Below are 22,616 nucleotides of genomic sequence, written 5' to 3' on the forward strand. Positions count from 1 at the left end.
TCACAGCATTTTGATAGAGGTTCGGCCCCTCCCTCAAGAGAAAGTAAACTTCTCGAGGGTAAACTCTGTAAATATTCATCTGTGGCACTTCCACTCTCTGTGTAGTAGCGAAAAATACTCATAGTAGATGCTGAATAGTGTGCAGTGCTTGTTGGATGTATTCTGTAACCCCTGAGCATGGTAAGTTATTAAATATTTTCTTTCCACAGGATGCTAGTATTGAAATTGAACCAAGATGTTTGCTTAAGCAAAATTAATAAAATCTACAATATAGAAAGAATTGTTAAGCTGAAACATAATATAGAGTAACAATTCATTGGGAAGTATGTGCCCAAAGAGTATCTCTGGTAGTACGAGGCCATCTTTGGAAGTAGGAGAACCATAAAAGATGAGGTAGACTTATAATGCATCCTTGGTGACTTCAGCTGTGGGCTAACTGCAGAAGGAATTCAGCCCTAACTTGAAACAGTTTCTTTAGAGCTATCAATTATCTCAGTCATTTAATCTCTGCCTTCATACATAATGTTTCATCATGTATAGTTAGAGGGATTTTGGACTAGAAGATTTCTACGACCCTTCCTATCAAGTAGTTAAGAAAAATTCCAGTCTACCAGCTGGATGCCCAAAATACAGTTCTGACTCAGACTCAATAACGTCTTCACCCAAACATGGACACACATTTTGCACTGTCAACTTTCCATCAGTGTCTATTCATATTTCTATGATGAATCTTTGGAAACTATTGCTAATAAAGCCAATGCCTGGTATGGTAGGATACAAGCAAAATTATAGACAGGTGAAGTTTCAGTATTCTTCCTTTCTTTAATTCCCATTTCTGCCCTCATATTTTGAACTGGTTTCATGTCTTTGTCGTAAGAGATCTCTAGGGCCTGATACCCTTGACACCATCAAATAAAAGAGTTTCCTTCTCACAGGAACAGTCTTAGCCCAGGTCCCTTAGAAAACAAAAGCCCGAGGCAAAACATAAATGTTAATCAATAGGTCAGGTAGTGAAACTTATCCCATCACAGTCTTTAAAGAAAGTTGTGATTGGATTGCAACATTATCCCATGATTTCTACCTCTGGAAAAGTAATAAAAACCTCAGAACATCTCCTACTCTTGCTGTAACGACTCCTCCAGCTGCCTCTGTAGGTGTTCACCTGTGGGCTATGGCAAAATGCCCCTCCCNAAGCAAAATTATAGACAGGTGAAGTTTCAGTATTCTTCCTTTCTTTAATTCCCATTTCTGCCCTCATATTTTGAACTGGTTTCATGTCTTTGTCGTAAGAGATCTCTAGGGCCTGATACCCTTGACACCATCAAATAAAAGAGTTTCCTTCTCACAGGAACAGTCTTAGCCCAGGTCCCTTAGAAAACAAAAGCCCGAGGCAAAACATAAATGTTAATCAATAGGTCAGGTAGTGAAACTTATCCCATCACAGTCTTTAAAGAAAGTTGTGATTGGATTGCAACATTATCCCATGATTTCTACCTCAGGAAAAGCAATAAAAACCTCAGAACATCTCCTACTCTTGCTGTAATGACTCCTCCAGCTGCCTCTATAGGTGTTCACCTGTGGGCTATGGCAAAATGCCCCTCTCACCTGTACACCTTCCTCCACAACCCAATGCCACAGAATTGAGTGGCTTTAAGTATACTCACAGTGCTGTACAATTACCATCAATACCTACTTCTAGAATTTTTCATCATTACAAACACTCAACAGTACTCCCCATTCCTCCCTCCCTCAAACTCTTCCTATGAATTAAGCAAAAAAAATGTTTAAAGTTACCAAGAAGTAAAGACAAACTGTTTACAAAACATCAACATTTAGACTGATAGCAGCATAGTATATAAGCCAGCATTATCATTATTTTTATAGTTTTACTGTACTTATTTCTAGTAATCCTATTTGTGGATATGATCTAGAAATTAATTCCAATTCTTCCAGGAAGTCTTGGGACACTGCATAAAATTTTTAGGATTTCTTTCCAGCCAACTGATAATGCAGAAATTATTATTTCATAATCCAGAATGACCGGGAGATATAAAGACCCCAGGAATAGAATCCTTGGGAGTCTTGGCCTTCACTTAGAAGTTCAGAACTACGGACCTGCCTCTCTCACCCCCATGTGGCTATAATCCTACGCATCAAAGAGATAAAGCCTGTTACATATAAAGATGCTTATTGTTTTCATAGAACATATATATATTTATTTACTTATAAAAACATCCAAATAATCGAAATTGCTCCTACTACTGCTAGTTTTCCTTTGTATAGACACAGGTTGTGTGTGATGCTTTGCTGAGGACTGGAATTACTTTTTTTAAAAATATATTTTATTGATTATGCCATTACAGTTGTTCTATTCCCCCCCTTCATTCCCCTCCACCCTGCACACCCCCTCCCCCACCATCCCCCCCTTTAGTTTATGACCACGTGTCTCAAGTTCTTTGGATTCTATATTTCCCCCACTATTCTCGCCCTCCCCCTATCTATTTTCTGCCTACCATCTATGCTATTTTCTGTGCCTTCTCCCCCCTTCTCCTCCTCCCACTCCCCTGTTGCTAACCCTCCATGTGTTCTTCATTTCTATGGTTCCACTCCTGATCTAGCTGTCCTCTTGGTTTGCTTTTGTTTTAGGTGTGGTTGTTAATAACTGTGAGTTTGCTGTCCTTTCACTGTTCATATTTTTCATCTTCTTTTTCTTAGATAAGTTACTTTTTAAGCATAAAAGTTTACTACCTGCAGTAGGCGGATCTTAATGACTGTGACATAGGTGTCAGAGGAACACCATTTTCATCTAAGGCCCATGATAGAGAGTAGCTTAATTTTCCTGATGTGAAAAGACAAAGTTCTTCAGTTCCACTTCCCTCAAGAACAAAAGGCACATCTGTTTATAAAAGGCATTAAAAACAAATAAAAAACTTTAAAAGCACGCAATTTGAACACACCGTAGATTTCTCTACTGACTTTTACTTGCGGAACCCAGGAGCTCAAAGGAACCTCTGTGCTGACCCCAGGCTCTAGTCATAGAGCCCTCCCTCATTGGCCATCTAAGATGCCTCAAGGCAGACTGCTCAAACAGAGGACAAAAAGAGAGGACAATACTGATCTGATTGCATAGAGATGGAGAGCTCCACTCTTCTCTTCTCATGGCTAGAAGCTTTTTAACCCTCTTTAAAGGGCTGGCTTTCAGGAAGAAAGGACCACCGGTGGTAGGAAAGAGGCAGACAAGGTACTCTTTGCACCCTTCCCCTGCATTCCTAAGTGCTCTTCCCCCATTTTTTCTCTCAGTCTCCAGAGAGCTTAACAGTACTCCTTGAAACTCTTGCCAAGTTCTTAATGTTCCCTAAATTTTTCACTCTTGAGTCTTTTCTCCTGGGTCTCCACAACCTCTTTATCTTCATCTGGACTGTAAGCAGACTATGCCCTCCCTCATTCTCTATCTTTTCCAGACTATTTTCTCTACTTATTTTCTTCTCTGTTATAGATAAGGACAATCATCATCTTAGTAATTATTAATATTTAATAAACTTATAAATATAAATTTAAAAAATAAATCGACATCTGTAGGGTAAATGGAGGCAGCCTGACTTTCTCACCCAGATGTCTGAGCAACTAAGGAAAACAGTTTCCCATTACCTTGAGAATGGATCTGATAAGTAGTGTTCTCATGGCCTTGAGACTGGGTCTGATAAATGGTTCCAATAGTCTTGAGTGGGCTCACATGCACAGAGTCATACTGTTATACAATGTATTCTGGCTTTCTGCCAGCTTTGTCTACATTTTAGTATATAAGGGAGGTAGGGGCTCCCCGCTGGGTGCCATGCAAGGGGACAGAGACATGCAGTGTGACACGCAGTGACACACAAGGGGCACGCTGCAGTGCGTGGATCACCCACCCATGAATAAAGGCATGACAGACCTCCCAAAGGCTCCATGAATATTCTTCTGTCTGCCCAAATCTCGTGAACCTGTCTGGCCTTGAACGGTCACAACACAACATCCAAATAAACTAAATTGCCCCTACTGCTGCTAGAATTTTCCTTTTTATAAACACAAGTTCATACTTCCTCCCTTTTCACCAGACGGACACAAGCAGTTGCAATACTCTTAGGAAGGTGAAAGAGAAAAATTCTAGGGGGGAAGGAGAGCAATGTCATTGTTCTCACAGACATGCTAACAAATTTAATTGCACAAAGAATAAAAACAATTGACAAACAAGTGAACAGAAACAACCCTTCTTTCCTCTCTTCCCTTTCTCCCTCCTTCTCCCCTTCCTTCTCTTCTTCGCTTCCCTATTCAGTTTAAAGCCAAACTAACATGAACTAACACATTCTGGAGCAACTTTGGGCTTCATTATAGGAGAGGCAGAGGCAGAGCAGTCTATTCACTCAGGGGTGGAGCTCGTCTCAGAAGGCCTGGGAAAAGCACAGGTGCGCATTGCAAATTTCCGATTTCCCAAGGATCTGATTCAAGATAAACTCCTTAAAAATGTAGCTTAACAACTGGAAGAACTTAATACAGTTTTAACCGATACTGTAAACATAGAGTTCTTTACTCACGTAGATGACCCAGGATCATCTAGGATATGGAGCTCACGAAGAAATAATGGGGAAGAAGCATTTTAAATAAACTTACTGCTTCCTACTTCTCCATACTCAGGTATGACCAGCTCATCAGAACTAAACTCAACATACTCCAAGACAGTTTTGCTTTTCAGCTCTGTGTTGTTAGGTAAAGGTATATATAGTTTCGCCAGTAAGCTTGTCCTTTTATTTATTTCATAAACCTAAATATAAAAGAAATGATTGATAGCTCATTGGAAGTAAAAAAATTTAAAAACTAAGATAAGGATCCTCAAGAACACATTTATATTCTTTTTTAAAAAGACTAGAATATAAAAATAGGTGTTGTTCTATAGCATTTCATCCATGATTATGAGAAAATTAGATAATTGTATGACCCTAAAGGTAGAATTCCTTTCACTGGCTTCAAAGAAAATAAACTGAATAAAAGGATTATAACTACAGTTCTGAGAATATCTTACTTTTTGTGTGGCACTTTTAAAGTTCATTATCTCATTTAAACCTGGTGAAGATGATAAGAAACAGGTATTATTCTTTCCAGTTTATGAGGCAATGGAGTGTCTCTATGAAACTACTAGTTTTTATTATAAGTAATAGAAACCCAAGCTGAATTGCTTAGAAAAAGGGAGATTCATCAGCTCAGGGAATCCGACGACAGATTAAACATACTATAGGGATGGAGGAAGGTGGAAAAGTCCCAGAAGGAGAAAGGGAGGAGTTCAGTAAATAGTTCCACAGAGGTCCACTGGGTACCAAACCCCTGTCTTTTGATTCTGTGGCCTGTACTTTTACTGCAGTTCCATCACTGCCATGATGATGAACCTGAACTTTTTTTCAATAGCAAAATCTTAATTTGACCTGTACTATGTTGCTGCTGTTTGGGAAAACAGCTATATATATACTCTAAGAAGAAGGAAATTAGGGGAGTTGGAAGGGATGGAATGCCTCTTGAAAGATAAGAAACAAATGTGCCAATCAAAAGGATGGTTGATTAACTGAGAACGCAGAGGAAAAAGGGAGGTCAAAGAGGAAATATTTTTTCTGGTTATCTAAATACTGTCCCTGTAAAAGTTAATTTAAGCCAATACATGGGTCCCTTTGACGAAAGTATCCCTTAATGCCGAAAGGTTTGTAGGAATTACAGTTAATGGACTTAAAATACTCAGCTCTATGAAAGAAATTTCTTATTGTAAATCAGTTTACTAGCTAACTAAAGAGACACAATGAACTGATAAATGTATTCAAATGATGGGGTGGCATTCTGAGTTGACATATTAGCCTGGTAAATTTGTTTAGTGTATGTAGCTGTATTCTCAGGGAACTGCCCTACTCTCTTTCTGAGACTGCAAGGCTGGAGGTCGGTCAGAGCCTGGACAGAAGTAAAAGCGAAGGTGAATTCCACGTGGTGAAGTCTCCCTGAGGCAGCTTTGTTCCCCGATGGCAGCAATCAACACCACTGACTGGCAGACATGGAGTGTCAAGAATGGAAATGGGCATTGTAGTGAAGGAACTAGAACATTCAAAAGTTCAGAAGTAGGAAATTGCAAGGATGTATGGAAAAAAAACAAGCAGTTCACTTTGGCTGAAGTGAAGAACCAGTGAAGGGGAATGTTAAGAAATAAATAAGAAATATAGGTTAGAATCTGTTAGGCTAGGACATATATATATTTATTTTTTAATTTCTGCAGTTGCTAATGGTGTAATTTATCCCTAGCTAGTTTAGCCTCTTTTCCTGCCTCTTAGTTTGCTAGGCTTATGTGCTAATAGAACAATAAAAGGTTCATGAGGTGCATTTATCTATATTAGGGAGCATATTTTAAACCTCAAGTGGTTGGATTATTATATCATATCACAATTTACTCTAGGTACAAGAGCAGGAAAGTATAGTCAGTATATTTTTAAAATAAGAATTTAAACAGAGGTACATTTTAAGATGACAGGCACTTGATAGTACTGATGAATGAAATGAATACAGCCTTTGATCAAGGATAGTACAAAGTTATTTAGGCATTGTAAAAATAACTTCGACTTAGATTTGTAATTGTAATCCTCTCTCTACTCCTCTAACTTCACCCCACCCTCACATACACAAACCTATATCCCTTCAAAACTTTTGTTTCAGGTCTAAATGCAAGTTTAACCCCTATATTATCCATCAAGGCTTCTCATCTAGATTCCTTTACGGTATCTAATTGTTCTCCATTGTCCTGCTTTCTTTAGTAGTGCAGGGGTTCTCATGGTGGGGTCTTTGAGCAGAGACAGAGGTCTGTTGTGTGTGTGTTCTTTCATTAGATTCTTTTTTAAAATATATTTTATTGATTATGCCATTACAGTTGTCCCATTTCCCCCCCTTCATTCCCCTCCACCCTGCACACCCCCTCCCACCCACATTCCCCCCTTAGTTCATGTCCATGTGTCATAGTTCTTTAGCTTCTACATTTCCCACACTACTCTTGACCTCCCCCTGTCTATTTTCTACCTACCATCTATGCTACTTATTCTCTGTACCTTCTCCCCCCTTCTCCTCCTCCCACTCCCGTTGTTAACCCTCCTCATGATCTCCATTTCTATGGTTCCACTCCTGATCTAGCTGTCCACTCAGTTTGCTTTTGTCTTAGGTGTGGTTGTTAATAACTAAGTTTGCTATCCTTTCACTGTTCATATTTTTATCTTCTTTTTCTTAGATAAGTCCCTTTAACATTTCATATAAGGGCTTGGTGATGATGAACTCCTTGAACTTGACCCTATCTGAGAAGTGCTTTATCTGTCCTTCCATTCTAAATGAAAGCTTTGCTGGATATAGCAATCTTGGATGTGGACCCAAGGAGGAACCCACCAAGGCACATCATAATTACGTTACCTAAGATTAAAATGAAGGAGAGAATTCTAGAAGCAGCAAGAGACAAGGGGACAGTCACCTACAAAAGAGTTCCCATCAGACTGTCAGCTGATTTCTCAAAAGAGACCTTACAGGCAAGAAGGGGCTGGAAAGAAGTACTCTAAATCATGAAATGCAAGAACCTACATCATTAGATTCTTAAAAAGATCCCAAATCCAAAACCAGATAAAGAACAAATATAACAAGAGACTGAAATTGAGTCAGGGCTGGGGCAATTTGGAGATATCCTTCAATATTTACAATAGCTATACTGCTCATTATAACTTAACTAACCATCTTCTGTCTCACTAGCCAATGAATAGTAAATACAACGCATCAAGGATTAGTAGAAATTTTAGCAGGAAAGAAGAAAAGTATTTAGAACAACCATTAATGAATAATTTTGTACTTATAGCATAAAAACTAATAATAAATTACAAATATATTATTTGTAAACATCTTGTTTACCACAAAGATCAGTTATCTCAATATAAAAGAAATAACATTACATATAACAATAGCTAATAAGAAACTTAAAATTATGTATGGCATAAAGTAAAATACAAAGTAAATGACAATGACATACCTCCAGGCAAATTGTTTCAGGCCAATATATTAATTGGATATTAAAAATCTGCTGAAACATGACTTTAAAATCAAACTGTAGAGGAGATTTTGAAGTACAAGAAACCTGTTTATCATTGTACAATATTTTAATAAAATATTTAAGCTTCTGAATTTTGGCTCTCCTCCTTTGTTCGTGCCTAAAAATTAAATAAACCTTTCAAAGACCTTTGAAAAGCAAAATGGATATAAAAATGTTCATTTCAAAATGAACCTTAGCATGTGAAAATATGATCATATTAGAGGGTAAATGGTTTCTTTAGCCCCTATATATGTGGATAAAAGCCTCTCCTACCCAGTAAAATGTTTTTGGTTTTGTTTTCTTTTGTTTATTCTCACCCAAGGACATTTCTTCATTGCTTTTAGAGAGAGAGGAAGGAAGAGAGAGAAACACTGACTGGTTGCCTCCCATATGTGTCTGGACTGGGGATTGAACCTGCAACACTTCACTTACAGGATGACACTCCAACCAACTGAGCCACACTGGCCTACCCAGTAAAACGGTTTTTAAGAAAAATATTTACTCAAAAATAGAAAAAGAACTAAAATCAAGGTTCTGTAAATCATTCAGCTATCTTTCTAAATTATACTTCAAAGCTATTGCTTTACTAAAAGTAATATAAAATTTTACTAAAAGCAGTAATTTTACTAAAAGCAATATATAAATTTATTAATTTACTATAGTAAATTATATTTTTACTAAATTATAATGTAAAGATATTATAGCACTTATACACCATGTCTTAAGAGAGGAGGAAACTGAGGGACTTAGTAATGGGGGTTAGAAAACTTGAATCAAGAATTCAAAAATATTTTCTAACTCTTAAAAGAGTGCGCATGTGCACTGCATGTTTCTGATAACTCTAGGAGGTGGTTCTAGGTCAATATAGGCTTGCTGTGCCTTATTAAAGAATTCTGTAAATCCCTTTAGGCTTTAGGTTATACACCCTTTTTCTCCTGGACATTCTTTCTCTGAACCCAAAGATCTGAGAGACAAGCAAGAGTGGTTAGTTCTCTGGGGCTTCTATAAAAACACTTGTTGGGAAGTAAATCAATCCCTTGAGTGACATGACATTCCTAAAGAGAGTCTTCCATCCATTCATTTATTCATTCCCTCAACCACCATTCATTTGAGTATTGTTTTAGCTGTAAAGAAACTGACCTAATGATGTTTAAGAATTGATACACTTTTTTAGAAGGGAGAATGGTTGGAAGATAAGGCGTGGTTGAAATATAAAAATCCCCTTCTGTTCTCCACCCTAATGGTCCTATTGGCCCAGGATTTCCCTGTCTGCATATAAGCCCATCTTCTCAGTAACCTTCTCAGAGGGTTCAGGGACAAAAGATTAATTACTCTCCCTGTTGGCCTCTTCTAACCATATTCCCAATTACCTTTATAGAAATACCTTAATAAATATTGCCCTTCATGTTATCCTTTGAAAGTGGTTTTAATAATGAGCTCATAAACTGATCATGAAAATTTGTTAATTCAGGACGATATTTATCTTCAGGCAATCCTGTTTTTTTCTTCATCTTTAAACTTTTTAATTCTTCTTTATTCCTATATTCCTTCATTCCTGTACTCCTTTCATCTCTATCCTTGACATCAATATATTATTCTAGCATCAATTCTTACTCAACTGGACATTTTAAATGGATAATGAAAGCAATGCCACATAACTGCAATAACTTTGAAAAGATATAAAGCATCATATTTCATTTTGCTGTGACTTCCACTAAGTTTTAGCTTAGGCTTTCCAGCACAAATACCTCCCTTCCTCTTTCTCTTTCTCCTCTTTACTTCCAACTTCCATTTTATTGCTCCTATTCTCTTGTCCTCATTTAAATGGTCCTTTTGCACGTGTGTCTTACATAATAGATGATCTCAGGCCCTTCTGAGAAGCAGGTGCGGAACAGATAAAGCGCTGCTTCACTGGTGCACTTCTCTGGTCAGGAAGCTAGTTGTGATCATTGTGCCTTTGTGTCTGCTACTCTTTATGTTCATTTTAAAATGCAACTATCCATTCATTCGTTTAACACATATGAATATCGGTTGGGCACCCACTATGTTCCAACATTGTGCTAAATGACGCACATTCACAATATTCAAAAGTGAATTGTTACAAAACATCCTCTGGAACAGAAAAGATGAAAAGTTGGACATAGTTCAGTGCTCTGGGTTGCCATATCCTCTTTTAAAAAGAGGAGATCCTTAGACCTACAGATGGTAGAAATGGGGGTCTGTGTGACACTTGTTTTTGCAAGAAGCATCCCAGGAGTGGGAGAAACATAGCTCAAGGAAGAAGTCACAAGTGTGAAGGAAAGAAGTTTATGGCAAGGTAGAAAACTGCCCAGAGGGGCCTGCTGATATAGAATACATTTTATGAAAGCAAGGGGTCCCTTAACAAGCAAGGGCTACCATATAATCTTATTTTTTACAGTGGCTTTATATCCCACCTATCCACATGTGAACAAAAATTACTACCATGAGAAAAACAAAAAACAATAATCAAAGCAAGCTGGTTTATCTCCCACCTCACTGATGGATTAGAGATGTGAGCCTGGCGATTTAACCTTCCATAAGCATAAGTTCCCCCATCTTTAAGATGAGGATAATAGAGCTGTAGTAGCAATTAAATGTGCAAATGTATAAAAAAAGAGTAGCAAAGTGCCTGGCATATGGTACTCACTCAGGGAATTTAACATTATTATTAAAAAATAGATGATTCTTGTGAGGCAAAGGGTCGCTGGTTCAATTCCCAGTCAGGGCACAGGCCTGGGTTGTGGGCCAGGTCCCCCGTAGGGGACACATGAGAGGCAACCACACATTGATGTTTCTCTCCCACTTTCTCCTTCCCTTCCCCTCTCTCTAAAAATAAGTAAGTAAAATATTTAACAAAACAACTAGATTAACAGACAATATACAAGAAAGAAATAATCTTATAAAATGCTTACTGTGAACACTTGGACACGTTTGTTAATTCTGCAGCAAAAGAAAGTTGTGGCACCAAAGTAATTGGCTTTATTCTTTCAATATCTGTTTCTTCAAGTTCTGAAGCTAAATATAAGAGATTCTAGGAAACCCAAAATATAAATATATAATTTACAATGTAAGTTCATTGCTTAGGACAATTATTTTTTAGGACAATTATTCTTAAAATTAAACTTTTATTTCTTATATTTGTCATTTTGTTGGGTAACTGCTACAAATACCAAGTTTTCCTATTCTACCTGACAATGAAATATTATAACTAGTTGGGTTGAATGTTATTTTTCAATATAAATACCTCCTGTTTTTCCCCATTATTATAAACTTTTTCTTCAGTTTTCTTATATGCTTTTCCTTCAGTTTTCTTCTCAGTCTCAGATATTTCTGACAGTTCTTCTTGGTTTTGTTCACCACACTTATTTATTTTTATCCTAATTAATAATAAATAGAATTATTTAAAGCAGTAACATTGAAAGTATTGGAGAATTATAATTGTAGTTGCACAACTCTGTGAATGCACTAAAAAACACCGAACTGTACACTTTAAATGGCTGAAAGACCCCAAATAGCCTGAACAATCTTGAGAAAAAAGAACCTCAATACCTGACATCAAACTATAAGTTCACTATAATCAAAACAGCCTGGTACTGGCATAAAAACAGGCATATAGATCAGTGGAACAGAACAGAGAGCCCAGAGATAAACCCACACCTTTATGGTCAATTCATATTTGACAAAGGGGGCAATGCACATTCTCTTCAATAAATGGTGTTGGGAAAATTGGACAGGTGTATGGAAAACAATGAAACTATACCCCCAATTTATGCCATACCCAAGGATTAACTCAAAATTGATAAAATACTTAAATGAAAGTCACAGAACTATAAAAGTACTAGAAGAAAACACAGTCAGTAAAATTTCAGACATCTCACGTAGCAATATTTTTGCCGATATATCTCCTTAAGCAAGAGAAACAAAGGAAAAATAAACAAATGGGACTACATCAAACTAAAAAGCTTTTGCATGGCTAAATAAGCCATCAACAAAATGAAAAGGGACCCCACTGTATGGGAGAGCACATTTGCCAATGAAATAACTGATGAGGGTTTAATTCCCATAATATTTAAAGAACTTACACAACTCAACACCTGGAAGACAAACAATCCAATTAAAAAATAGGCAAAGGACCTGAATAGACACTTCTCCAAAAAGGATGCACAGATGGCCAATAGGCATATGAAAAAATGCTCAATGTCACGAATCATCAGAGAGATGCATGTTAAAATCATGAGATATCACCTCAGACCTATCACCTCATACCTTATGGCATCAGCATAAGTAAACAAACAAGTGCTGATGAGGTTGTGGAGAAAAGGGAACGCATTTGCACTGCTGGTGGGAGTGCAGACTGACTGGTGAAGCCACTGTGAAAAACAGTATGAAATTTCCCGAAAAATTTAAAAATGGAACTACCTTTTGACCCAGCAATCCCACTTCTGGGAATATGAGGTTTGTCTGGAAAACGTCCAGCCATTATTAATAAAAGAGAATGGTTTGTGTAACATCAGTGTAAACCGGGCAGCCAAGTAGACTGGAATGCATGTGGTGTGAATGATCACTTCACTGCACTAGTCAGTGGGGACAACAGACACCATTCAGTCATCATGTGTATTATGTGGCTGATACATTCAAAGCGACTGAGTGAGTAGAGCAATAAATCTGCATCAAATTTTGCATGAAGCTTGAACATTCCTCCGTGGAAACTATTCAGATGATTCAGAAGGCCACAGCTATGGGCAACTGGTAACGGGCAGCTTCATCATGACAACGTGCCTGCTCATGCAGCATCATGTCTCATGCAGAGTGTTTTGGCGAAACATCAAATCACTCAGGTGACTCAGCCCCCCTGAAGTTCAGATTTGGTATCCTGTGACTTCTGGCTTTCCCCCAAACTAAAGTCACCTTTGAAAGGGAAGAGATTTCAGATGACTGATGAGGTTCAGGAAAACACAACAGGGCAGCTAATGGAGATTGGGAGAACCCAAGGTGCCTACTTCGAACGGGACTGAGGCATCATTGTTCTTTGTACAATGTTTCCTGTATCTTTCTTAATAAATGTCTCTATTTTTCATATTACATGGCTGAATACCTTCTGGACAGAACTCGTATATCCTAAGAACCCCAAAACATAGATTTGAAAGAAGATAATGCACCCCTATGTTCATAGCAGCATTATTTACAATAGCCAAAATCTGGAAACAGCCCAATTGCTCCTCAGCAGATGTGTGGATAAAAGAGCTGTGGTACATTTATGCAATGAAATGCTACTTGGTCATGAAAAAGGAAGTCGTACCTTTTGCAACAGCGTGGAAGGACCTGGAGATTATTATGCCAAGGGAAATAAATGTTAGTGAAAGACAAATACCATATGATCCCACTTACATGTGGAATCTAATGAACAAAATGAACTAACAAACAAAATAGAAACAGAGGCATGGATATACAGAACAGACTGGCAGCTGTCAGAGGGGTGACAGGAGGGGGTACTGGATGAAAGAAGGTTAAGGGTTTAGCCAAAGAACATATATGCAAGACCCACAGATACAGGCAACAGTGTGGTGATGGCCTGAGGGAAGCGGGGGCTGAGGGCTGGCAGGAGGTGGGCAAAGGGGAAAAACAGGGACAACTGTAATAGTGTAAACAATAAAAATAAAGTTAAAAAATAAATGGGTGAACTGTATGATATGTGAACTTATGTCATTAAAATTTCTAATAATATGTACTTTGCCTTCTGAAATAAATCAGAATAGTGGTTTTTTAAGCTCCCCCAAGTGATTACAGTGTACAGTAAGTTAGAATAGAGGTGATTTAATACCCAGAATCCCCATTGAGGGAAATTATTGAGACAGTGTTCTTGGGTCCCAGCTTCCTCCCTTCTGTTCAATAGCTCTGAGAATGTGACTAAACTAAATGTTGTGGATTTTCCTGCTTGCATAGCTTGAACTTTCTTTATCTTTTAATAAGTCCCTTCGACAGTTATCTGGATTTGCTCCAGGTGGGTAGGCACCTTACAGAGAACACAGATAAAGACAACATACAGGAATCTAGTTTCTCTGTGCTATTCACCAGTGCCATGGTTTGGGTTCAGTAGCCAAAACACAAGGTCTGTAGCTACTTGCCCAGCCAGTTTCTCTAATATTAACACAGTGTCACATTTGACAAGGAGAGTTTACCTTCTAAATGAGAAGGGCTATGTCCTCAACCTCTTGCTCTCATTCTACCATTATCACCTCATAAAACTTGCCCTGAGATCAATAATCTCTGTGTGAGGAAATCAAATCCAATGCACATTTTTAATCCTGGATTTAACTGATATTTCTGAAGCATGAAACACTATTAACCACTCCCTCCTACTTAAAATACACCCTTTTCTTTGCCTCTGTGGCAAAACACTAAGTGGCCTTTCTCAGCGGTACCTCCGAAAACAGTTGGGTACAGTATCTGTCTTTCCTCTGGTTTCTTCTACCAAGCCATTCAAAGTATTTTCTCAAAATTTGGTCCTCAAGTCCTATTCTCATCTCATTCTCTACCCTCTCTAAGCAGTTTCATGAACACATAAGGCTCTAACTAAAATGCTAGACTTTCGTATTTTCCTTCTAGCACAAAACCATTCATCCAGCTGCCAATTCAACTGTTTAACTGAGGGATATATCTCAAAGACCCATCAAATTCATTAGCGCCTAGGTCCCAGGCCCTCCTGTTGTAATTACTATCTTTCCTGTAGGCCACGCTACAAGCTTATTCAAGCAGGTGTCCAAGGACCGTGACTGTTGCGAGGTCATCAGTGGTAAACCTGGCCAGGAAATAGAGTTCCTAGGAACATCTTCAAAAATACCACTTTTCTGATTAATCAAAATGATACTTTAACTGCTCAAACTAGATGTCCCAATTTAGGGTAGTTAGGGCTACTCTGCTGGGGCCCACCTGGTACTGCTGTGGAGAAGCGGATGGCTTCTGTGGCTCTCCTTTTCTGCTCAGGGGTTCACAAAGCATGAGTCAATCAGATTGATTCAAAGGACCAGAGACAAGACAGCAAGTTTATGTGAATTTAGGAGTCTTTGATAAATAAAATTCCATGGTGGAGCTTTAGAAACTGTCAGAGCATATTCATTAAAAACCATTTCAGCAGGAAAAAAAATCAACAAAGTAAACACCTTTCTTAATTGCGTGAAATTACACTGATCCTTTATAGTTTGGGAAAGAAAGACCCAGGATCAGTGGGTTGTAGGGAGGGAACCAGTTACCTCACCGAGTCCACAAACAGCTTCAGTGAATAACAAGTATATTGCTTCTCAGCCTTTTAGCTAAGATGAAGTGTAGTGAGTAATAAGTGTAGTTTTTAATTTTAACTATATCTTCCACTAGACATGTTTTGATAACGTGCATGTTTTACCTAGGGGTATGACTGCTGAGTCCACGTTAAACTTTATAATACTGTACCCAACTGTTTTCAAAGCCTGTATAATTCTGCATTCCCACCAGCAATCAATGAGTTCCTACTGCTCAGCATCTTTGTCAGCATTTGTTATTGTCCTTCTTTTTTATTTTTGGTTTGGTTTTGTATTTAAACCATTTTAATAGGTGTGTAGTATATTCCATTGTGGTTTTAATTCATATTTCTCTATTGATATGAAATGATGTTGAGCATCTTTGCATGTGTTCATTTGCCATCCACATACCTTTAGTGAAGTGTCTGTTTGAATCTTTTGACCCCTTATTTTAACTGAGTTGTCTTAAGTTGTAAGAATTATTTACACATTCAAGATATGTCTTTTGTTGACTATATCACATAGTTATGTAGCTTCTTTGTTTTCTCCCAGTTACTAGGACTTCCCAGTTATTCATGTGCTGTTCCTTAGGAAAGTCGTCAGGACAAAGAGAACCACCACTCACCTCTGAAACTGTAACTTCACTGGGGTGCTCGTAAACCCTTGCTGTAGTCGAAGGAATTTTATCTGTTTCCAAGTCTGTAATATACTGTGTAGAAGGGAGGAGTCCTTTTCCCTTTCTAATTCATAGAGCTGTTTTGTATTACTACAACAATAGTGGTAGATAAAAAATATATTGGTAGATTAGAACTATTCAGACCATTAAAATACCCTAGAAGAATGTATTATACTAATTCTTCTAAACTCCCTGCTCTACCTCATGATTTTTTTTTGCATTTGACCAACATTTTTTATTATTTAGAGACTGGAATTCCATTTAGTGATTTATTTCTTTACGGCTTAAAAAGTTTTCACTATGCAAAAGTTCTCCACTAAAATCCATGTATTTCCAGATTTTCTGCACATTCTGGTTCATATTTATTAAACTTGTTTCAGATTAACAATTAGAACCATTGCTTCAAATTTAGACATTCTTTTCCTGATCAGACATATTATTTGGACACTGGAGTAACACATTGCTTTAAAAGATGCTCATTTTCTTTGTCTCCCCCTTTACATTCTCCCTTTCATGAAAGCTAACACCTGTTTCCATAGGATCTCCTCCTAAACTTTCCAATTAAGATGAACTTGGCTTTAACTTCTGCCTTGGCCACTCCACGAAGCTGTTTGAATGACGGTCAAGGTTATTAGTGTTTAACAAATACACTCCTTGTAAAAGCTGGTTTTACTTCTAATTTTTAGGACTTTTCCTTTTGTCTTGTTTTTGGCTTTTGTAGATTCCTTACCTTTTTGCCATTTCAGCAATATGTTTCTAAAGATAATATTTGCATTTTATCAGACATTTTTGGTTGTTTTCATCAGAAGGGCCATTCGGGGAATCTAGTCTACCATTCTGATAGAAACAGAAGCCTACTGTCACTCGTTAATTCATTCAGTAAATATTTACTGGATGCTTACTACATGCCAAGCGCTGTGCCAACTGAGGGAGAATACAAAGGGAAAAAGACATCCTCTCTGGGTCAAAGAAGCTTATATACATGCAAATTAATTAACGCAGTAAAATGTTATAGGCATTATGATAGAAATACACACAAGTCAGAGTGTGGGCATAAATAAGAGGACAGTAGACAACTGTTTACTTCATAGAATATGTGACATTCAATTCAAATCAATAAATACATAACAGGTAACTGCTACTTTAGTAGTAGTGGCAGGAAATACTTTAAGTACAGGTAATTAATATCCCAGGAGGGAAAAGAGTAAATTATTACAAATATGATGAGTACTATGAAAGGGGAAATATATAAGTGCTCTGAGAGTATAAAAAAGAGAATTTAATCTAAAATAATGGGTGAAGTAAGAGCCTCCTTGAGAAAGTAACATGAAATTCAGTAAAATATGTATGCTGACTAAGTGTTAGGTAGAAGATAATGAAAGAACCTTCTAGATACAAGAGGCATTAAAACAAAGATATATAGACATTAAAGAGCATAGTCCATTTAGGGCACTGGATTATAAAGTTCCAGGGCAGAGAACCCCTAAAATGAGGCTGAAGAAGTCACCAGAGTCAGATTATGTAGATCATGCTAAAGCTATTGAATTTTATCTTAAAGGTAACAGAAAGCCACTAATGTGGTTTTATTACTTACAAAATCACTCTGGTTTCAATATGGATCATGGTTTAAAGAGAGGTATTTTAGACTATCTGAGTAGTCGGGCTATGAGATAAACACCTGAAATAACTCAGAATCAGTGAGAATGGTTGTGCTCGGATGTGAGGGAGGAGAGGAGGGGCAAACAGAGGGGTCACAAGTGACCTGCAGGTGTCTTTCCTGGGTACCTGGTGATTGTGGGTACTAGGCATCTAATACACAGTCATTAAAGGCTGAATACGTAAGTGCCATTTAATTTAATTGTATTACATGTACACAGCTTTTCTAATAGAAACATTATTTTTCAGATGTGTGCAAACTTGCCCTTTGCACACTTTGCAGCATGTCAACGCCACTCTGAAAATATTTCTCAAAGTAAATCTATTACATTGCTTTTTATGTGCTTTAATAAAAGCAATGATCCCTTCAAAGCCTTTCCTCCCAGCCACACACACACAGAGTGGTAGACTCCTACTTTTCTTTTTCTCTGTGTTATAGTTTACTTCTTGTGTTCATTAAGCCAATGTCCGTTCTTTGCTTCCAGTTTGTTTACTTTATAAATAACACTAATTTATTGTTTTGTAATCTTCTATTCATATTCACTCAACTAATATTTACTGAACACTCATATGCCAGCCCCTGTGTGAGGTGTATGTCAACCTTCTCAAGTAATATTGCTTGCATTTAACTAGGTTATTCTAGGAAACCAAGTATTTAAATCAACTAAGTTTGTAGAACTATGTCCAGTCAACAGGCAGGGAGCCAAGAAAATTCTTTATTTTTAAAAAAGATTATTTATTTATTTTTAGAGAGAGGGGAGGGGGCAGAAAGAGAGGGAGAAAAACATCAGTGTGCAAGAGATACATCAATCAGTTGCCTCTTGCATGCCCTTAACTGGGGACCTGGCCTGAAACCCAGGCATGTGCCCTTACTCAGGATCAAACCAGCAACCTTTTGGTTCATAGGCCAGCACTCAATCCACTGAGCCACACCAGCCAGGTCTCTAGAAAATTCCCTAATTATCAAAACCCTCTCATATACATTGACAACTGTTTTTCTTTTTGAGCAGTGTAACTTTCTACTCAGTAAGTACCTTCCAGCAAGCTTTTCTGCTTTTGGAGATTCCTTGACACATAATTATGCTTCATCTTAAAATCATTTTTTCCAGTTATTTCATACTTTCCTAACTTCTCTTCCCAACTAGTCCATAATCCATTGGTTCCCAATTTATAGACCATATTTTTTAAAGAAGGGTCCTTAAATCTATGTGCTCTTTGAGTGCTGTCTTTAGAATGAATAATATCTACACATGAGTATGTAGAGTAATTCTCAAACATATACAAATGCTTGAGATTAATATAAGACAAATCAAATGAAAAGATTAGTAAACTCATATTTAAGACCAATGTTTTTTTTCAAACAGTTTTTTTAATTTAATTATTGTTCAAGTACAATTTTCTCTCTTTTACTCCCATCCCAGACCAATGTTTTTTTAAATCAATGGATATTAAAACTACAACTATTTTTATGTTACATGTCTGTGAAATATTATTACACACAAAAAAATGGGTCTTAAGGGAAAGGCTGGCATCATTTCTGTAAATGCCTAAAGAGCAGGGATCTCTTCTTTTTCTTATTTTATATTTCCCATAGCAAGTGCAGTGCTCTGTCTAAAGAATTTACTTAAAAAATGCTTGATGAATACATGAATGGCCCCAAACCTACCTTATCTGCCAATAGTAATCTTGTAAAGATTTCCCAGTCAACTGGCTTATTTCCAAATTATTATTTGCTAATTTGGTAGCATGTGTCAGTGCTTTAAGCTACAACAAAGAAAAGAGATTTTTTGGTACACTGATTTAACTAATCACTCTACGAAAAGTTTTAATATATATCCATAAAAGTCATATGCCTTTTGAATGTGTTTTATATATTTTCATCATATTCTGTCACTTGCTTTTTAACTTTATTTTTTATATTTTTGGCAAACATTTAAAATTTATTTATTTATTTATCCTCACCCAAGGACATGCTTATTGATTTTAAAGGGGAAGGGAGGGAGAGACAGGGAGAGAAACATTGACGTGACAGAAAAACATCGACGGCTACCTGTTGCATACACACTGACCAGAGACCAAACCTGCAACCCAGGCATGTGCCCTGACTGGGAGTTGGACCAGTGACCTTTCGCCTTGCAAAACAATGCCCAACCAAGCTACACCAGTCAGGGCCATGCACCCTTACTCTTGACCAAGAAATCTGACTTCTAGGACTCTGGCCTATGGAAGTTTTCACAGGTGTGTGCAAATATGTAAGTACAAGGATGTTCATTGCTTCATTATCTGTAATCATAAAAAAAGGAAATGACCTAAATGTCATGAATGGAGAGTGATTAAACATATTAAAATATAGTTATATTACGGATCTATACATAGTGATGTGGAAAAATACAGAATTAATTTTTAAAAACCAAATTGCTGAATTATACATATGGGGAGATCCAATTTGTGTTAAAAACTGTTATGGCATATGCATATACATAGATACAAGGAAAAGAGACTTAAAGGTTGTACTCTGAACCATGAGGTGAGGAATGAAGTGGGACTTTAACCCTTTGAAACGTCTGTAGTCCTGTCACGTTGGAACTGTCTTTTCCAATGAGAATGCATTCCTGTGTAACTTCTGTAATTAAAAAAACACTAGAAGGGAAAAGAGCAGATACCTGCATAGCTAAATATCCTTTCTACCGTCTCATACTGTCTGCAACATTTCTCCTTGTTCTGTAAGTGGGATTCATACTTATGTAAAGGGACACATTCCAGTTTAAGAATTCCCTGGGTGACAGTGAGTCTTCCACTACTCTGAACTTGGTTTGACTACAATGGCAACGAACAGAGCCATACATTTCAAACTTAAGTTTCACATACATACATATACACTTAATACATAAGAACATATAATACATAAGTTATAAATCAGTATTTTGGTGAGAGATCAAAGAACGCACTCTAACACTTTTTACATTTTACTGGGAGGTTAGAGACAATGTTTATATGCGTATAAGAGAATAAATTGAAGAAAATTAAAATCAATTAGGCAATTATTTTTGGTTCCTAAGACTTAATAGTAATAATAATACTGAAACATGTTACAATCATGATCAAAAAAACCAAAATGTTATTTTATACCAAGAGCCATGATACATAAAAGTACAGTCTTATATATAGTGATAGAACTCTAATGAAATAAAATTGATACTGCTAGATGAGGCTTTAAAGATTACATATTATTTTTGGAAAATTATCTGTATAGTAGAAATCCATAAATCAAATCACTTTTTTCAATGGTCTACATCTGAATTTCAGAGTTGGTTCCTCTATTCATAAAAATAATAACCAAATTATACTAAAAGTTAGGACATTCAATATTTGTTTTAGGAAATACTCCAACATTATTAATGCATGGTCCTCAACTATTAAGTGCCCCACACAATTGCTACATAAAAATTCAATTGGATGGATTCAGCTCTAGGAATTTTGCACTTGTATTTTTAAAAGCAGATATAGGTGAATCCATCAGGCTTGAATGTTTAATTAAATACCTCACTAAGTTTATATTTTTCAAATGTATTCATTTGTTGAATGAGACCTAGGAAAACATCTTTTCAAAGGAAACACTAGTTAACAAAATGCTCACATATCAGAAACTCAGCAGAGTTTAACTGAGAGGCGCAAATTCCAAAAATAACCAGTGGGTACTCCTTTGATTTCCTTTCAGGCTGTATGTACCCTTTATGATGTCATTAAGTGGTATTTGGATTAATCATTATTGAACCAAGACTGCTCACATTTGATATGCGATTCAATATCTCTAATATTTTTACCAAAAATGCTCTATTACAAGACTAAAAACAGCCATATGACTCTTTTAAACAGTAATCATTTCAAATACTTTTCTTGAGTCACAGGAACAACAATACCACTGGTTAGTAAACCATTGGTAAGCTCTACATATTCTGCAGAGCTTACAGTCTTTGAGGCTGCCCACCTGGCCAGTCAACCCTAGTTTCTTTTCAGAAAAACTGAAGTTAACCATTGCTTTAATTGGTTAAATAATTAAAGTGCTAAGGGAAAATGTTCTGAACTAAGTGGTTTGTTTACTCTTTCCATATTAAATGTTGAGCCCAATAATATAATAAAAACCATTCTCACCTTCTCCAAAAGCAGCTGAGATAAATTCTGTTGCTGCCTGTCCTGAAAACACTCATAAAGTTGGAGCAGCCTGGCACATAATACTTGTTCTTGACTGAAGAGAGGATGATGGCTAAATTGCAAACCCACAATATTGAGATCTAATTGGTACCTTTTCCTTTGACCTTCCATTTGGGTCCTAATAGAGCTTTCTAGATCAGATTTCATTGCCTTTTGGAGAAAAATAGGTATACAAAGTTAATTTGACTCTATTTCTTTTAAAATTACAATTAACTTCTCCTTATAAAAGTAACATGTTAATCATAACAAAATTAAGAGACACAAAAGCATAAACCAGTAATTTGATCCTTCTTCCTTGAAGTTGACTATGGCCCTTGATTTCATATATTTATACAGCATTACAAATTATTGCTTATAATACTGTTTTATGCCAGTAGAGGCTGGACTCTCAAGTTGTAAGCTCTCAAATAACTTCCTATAGGAACACTGCGACAAATGGTGGTCCAAACTGCTGAGTGACTAGTTCAACTACATGATGGTATAATAGTCATCTGTGGGCAAGAGTTAAATGGTAAACCCTTATTAAGACATTGTTCCAAAGTGAATATGTTGGTAATCCCCTGGAAAATTCCCTGGAGGGGCCTGGACCTTCTGAGCAAATGCTATCTTGTAAGGAGACCATTTTTTTTTTTACACACAAGGCTGTATACCAGGTCAT

General features: G+C 36.9%; 1 protein-coding gene across 1 annotated transcript in view; it reads right to left on the reverse strand.

Annotated features, from left to right (window-relative positions):
- The window catches only part of CC2D2B (coiled-coil and C2 domain containing 2B), a 98,979-nt gene that overhangs the window by 59,808 nt on the left and 16,555 nt on the right, over positions 1–22,616 (reverse strand). The window contains exons 10-17 of the mRNA XM_037050855.1: positions 21,899–22,108; positions 19,413–19,510; positions 16,040–16,180; positions 11,385–11,517; positions 11,053–11,171; positions 8,060–8,237; positions 4,648–4,798; positions 2,749–2,896 (exon numbers count right to left, since the gene is read on the reverse strand). Coding sequence (XP_036906750.1) covers positions 2,749–2,896; positions 4,648–4,798; positions 8,060–8,237; positions 11,053–11,171; positions 11,385–11,517; positions 16,040–16,180; positions 19,413–19,510; positions 21,899–22,108 — 1,178 coding nt within the window. The remainder of the gene's footprint in view (positions 1–2,748; positions 2,897–4,647; positions 4,799–8,059; positions 8,238–11,052; positions 11,172–11,384; positions 11,518–16,039; positions 16,181–19,412; positions 19,511–21,898; positions 22,109–22,616) is intronic.

Source organism: Sturnira hondurensis, unplaced genomic scaffold (assembly GCF_014824575.4).
Source record: "Sturnira hondurensis isolate 20B ecotype Veracruz unplaced genomic scaffold, ASM1482457v3 Scaffold0006849, whole genome shotgun sequence".
Taxonomy (NCBI): Eukaryota; Metazoa; Chordata; class Mammalia; order Chiroptera; family Phyllostomidae; genus Sturnira; species Sturnira hondurensis.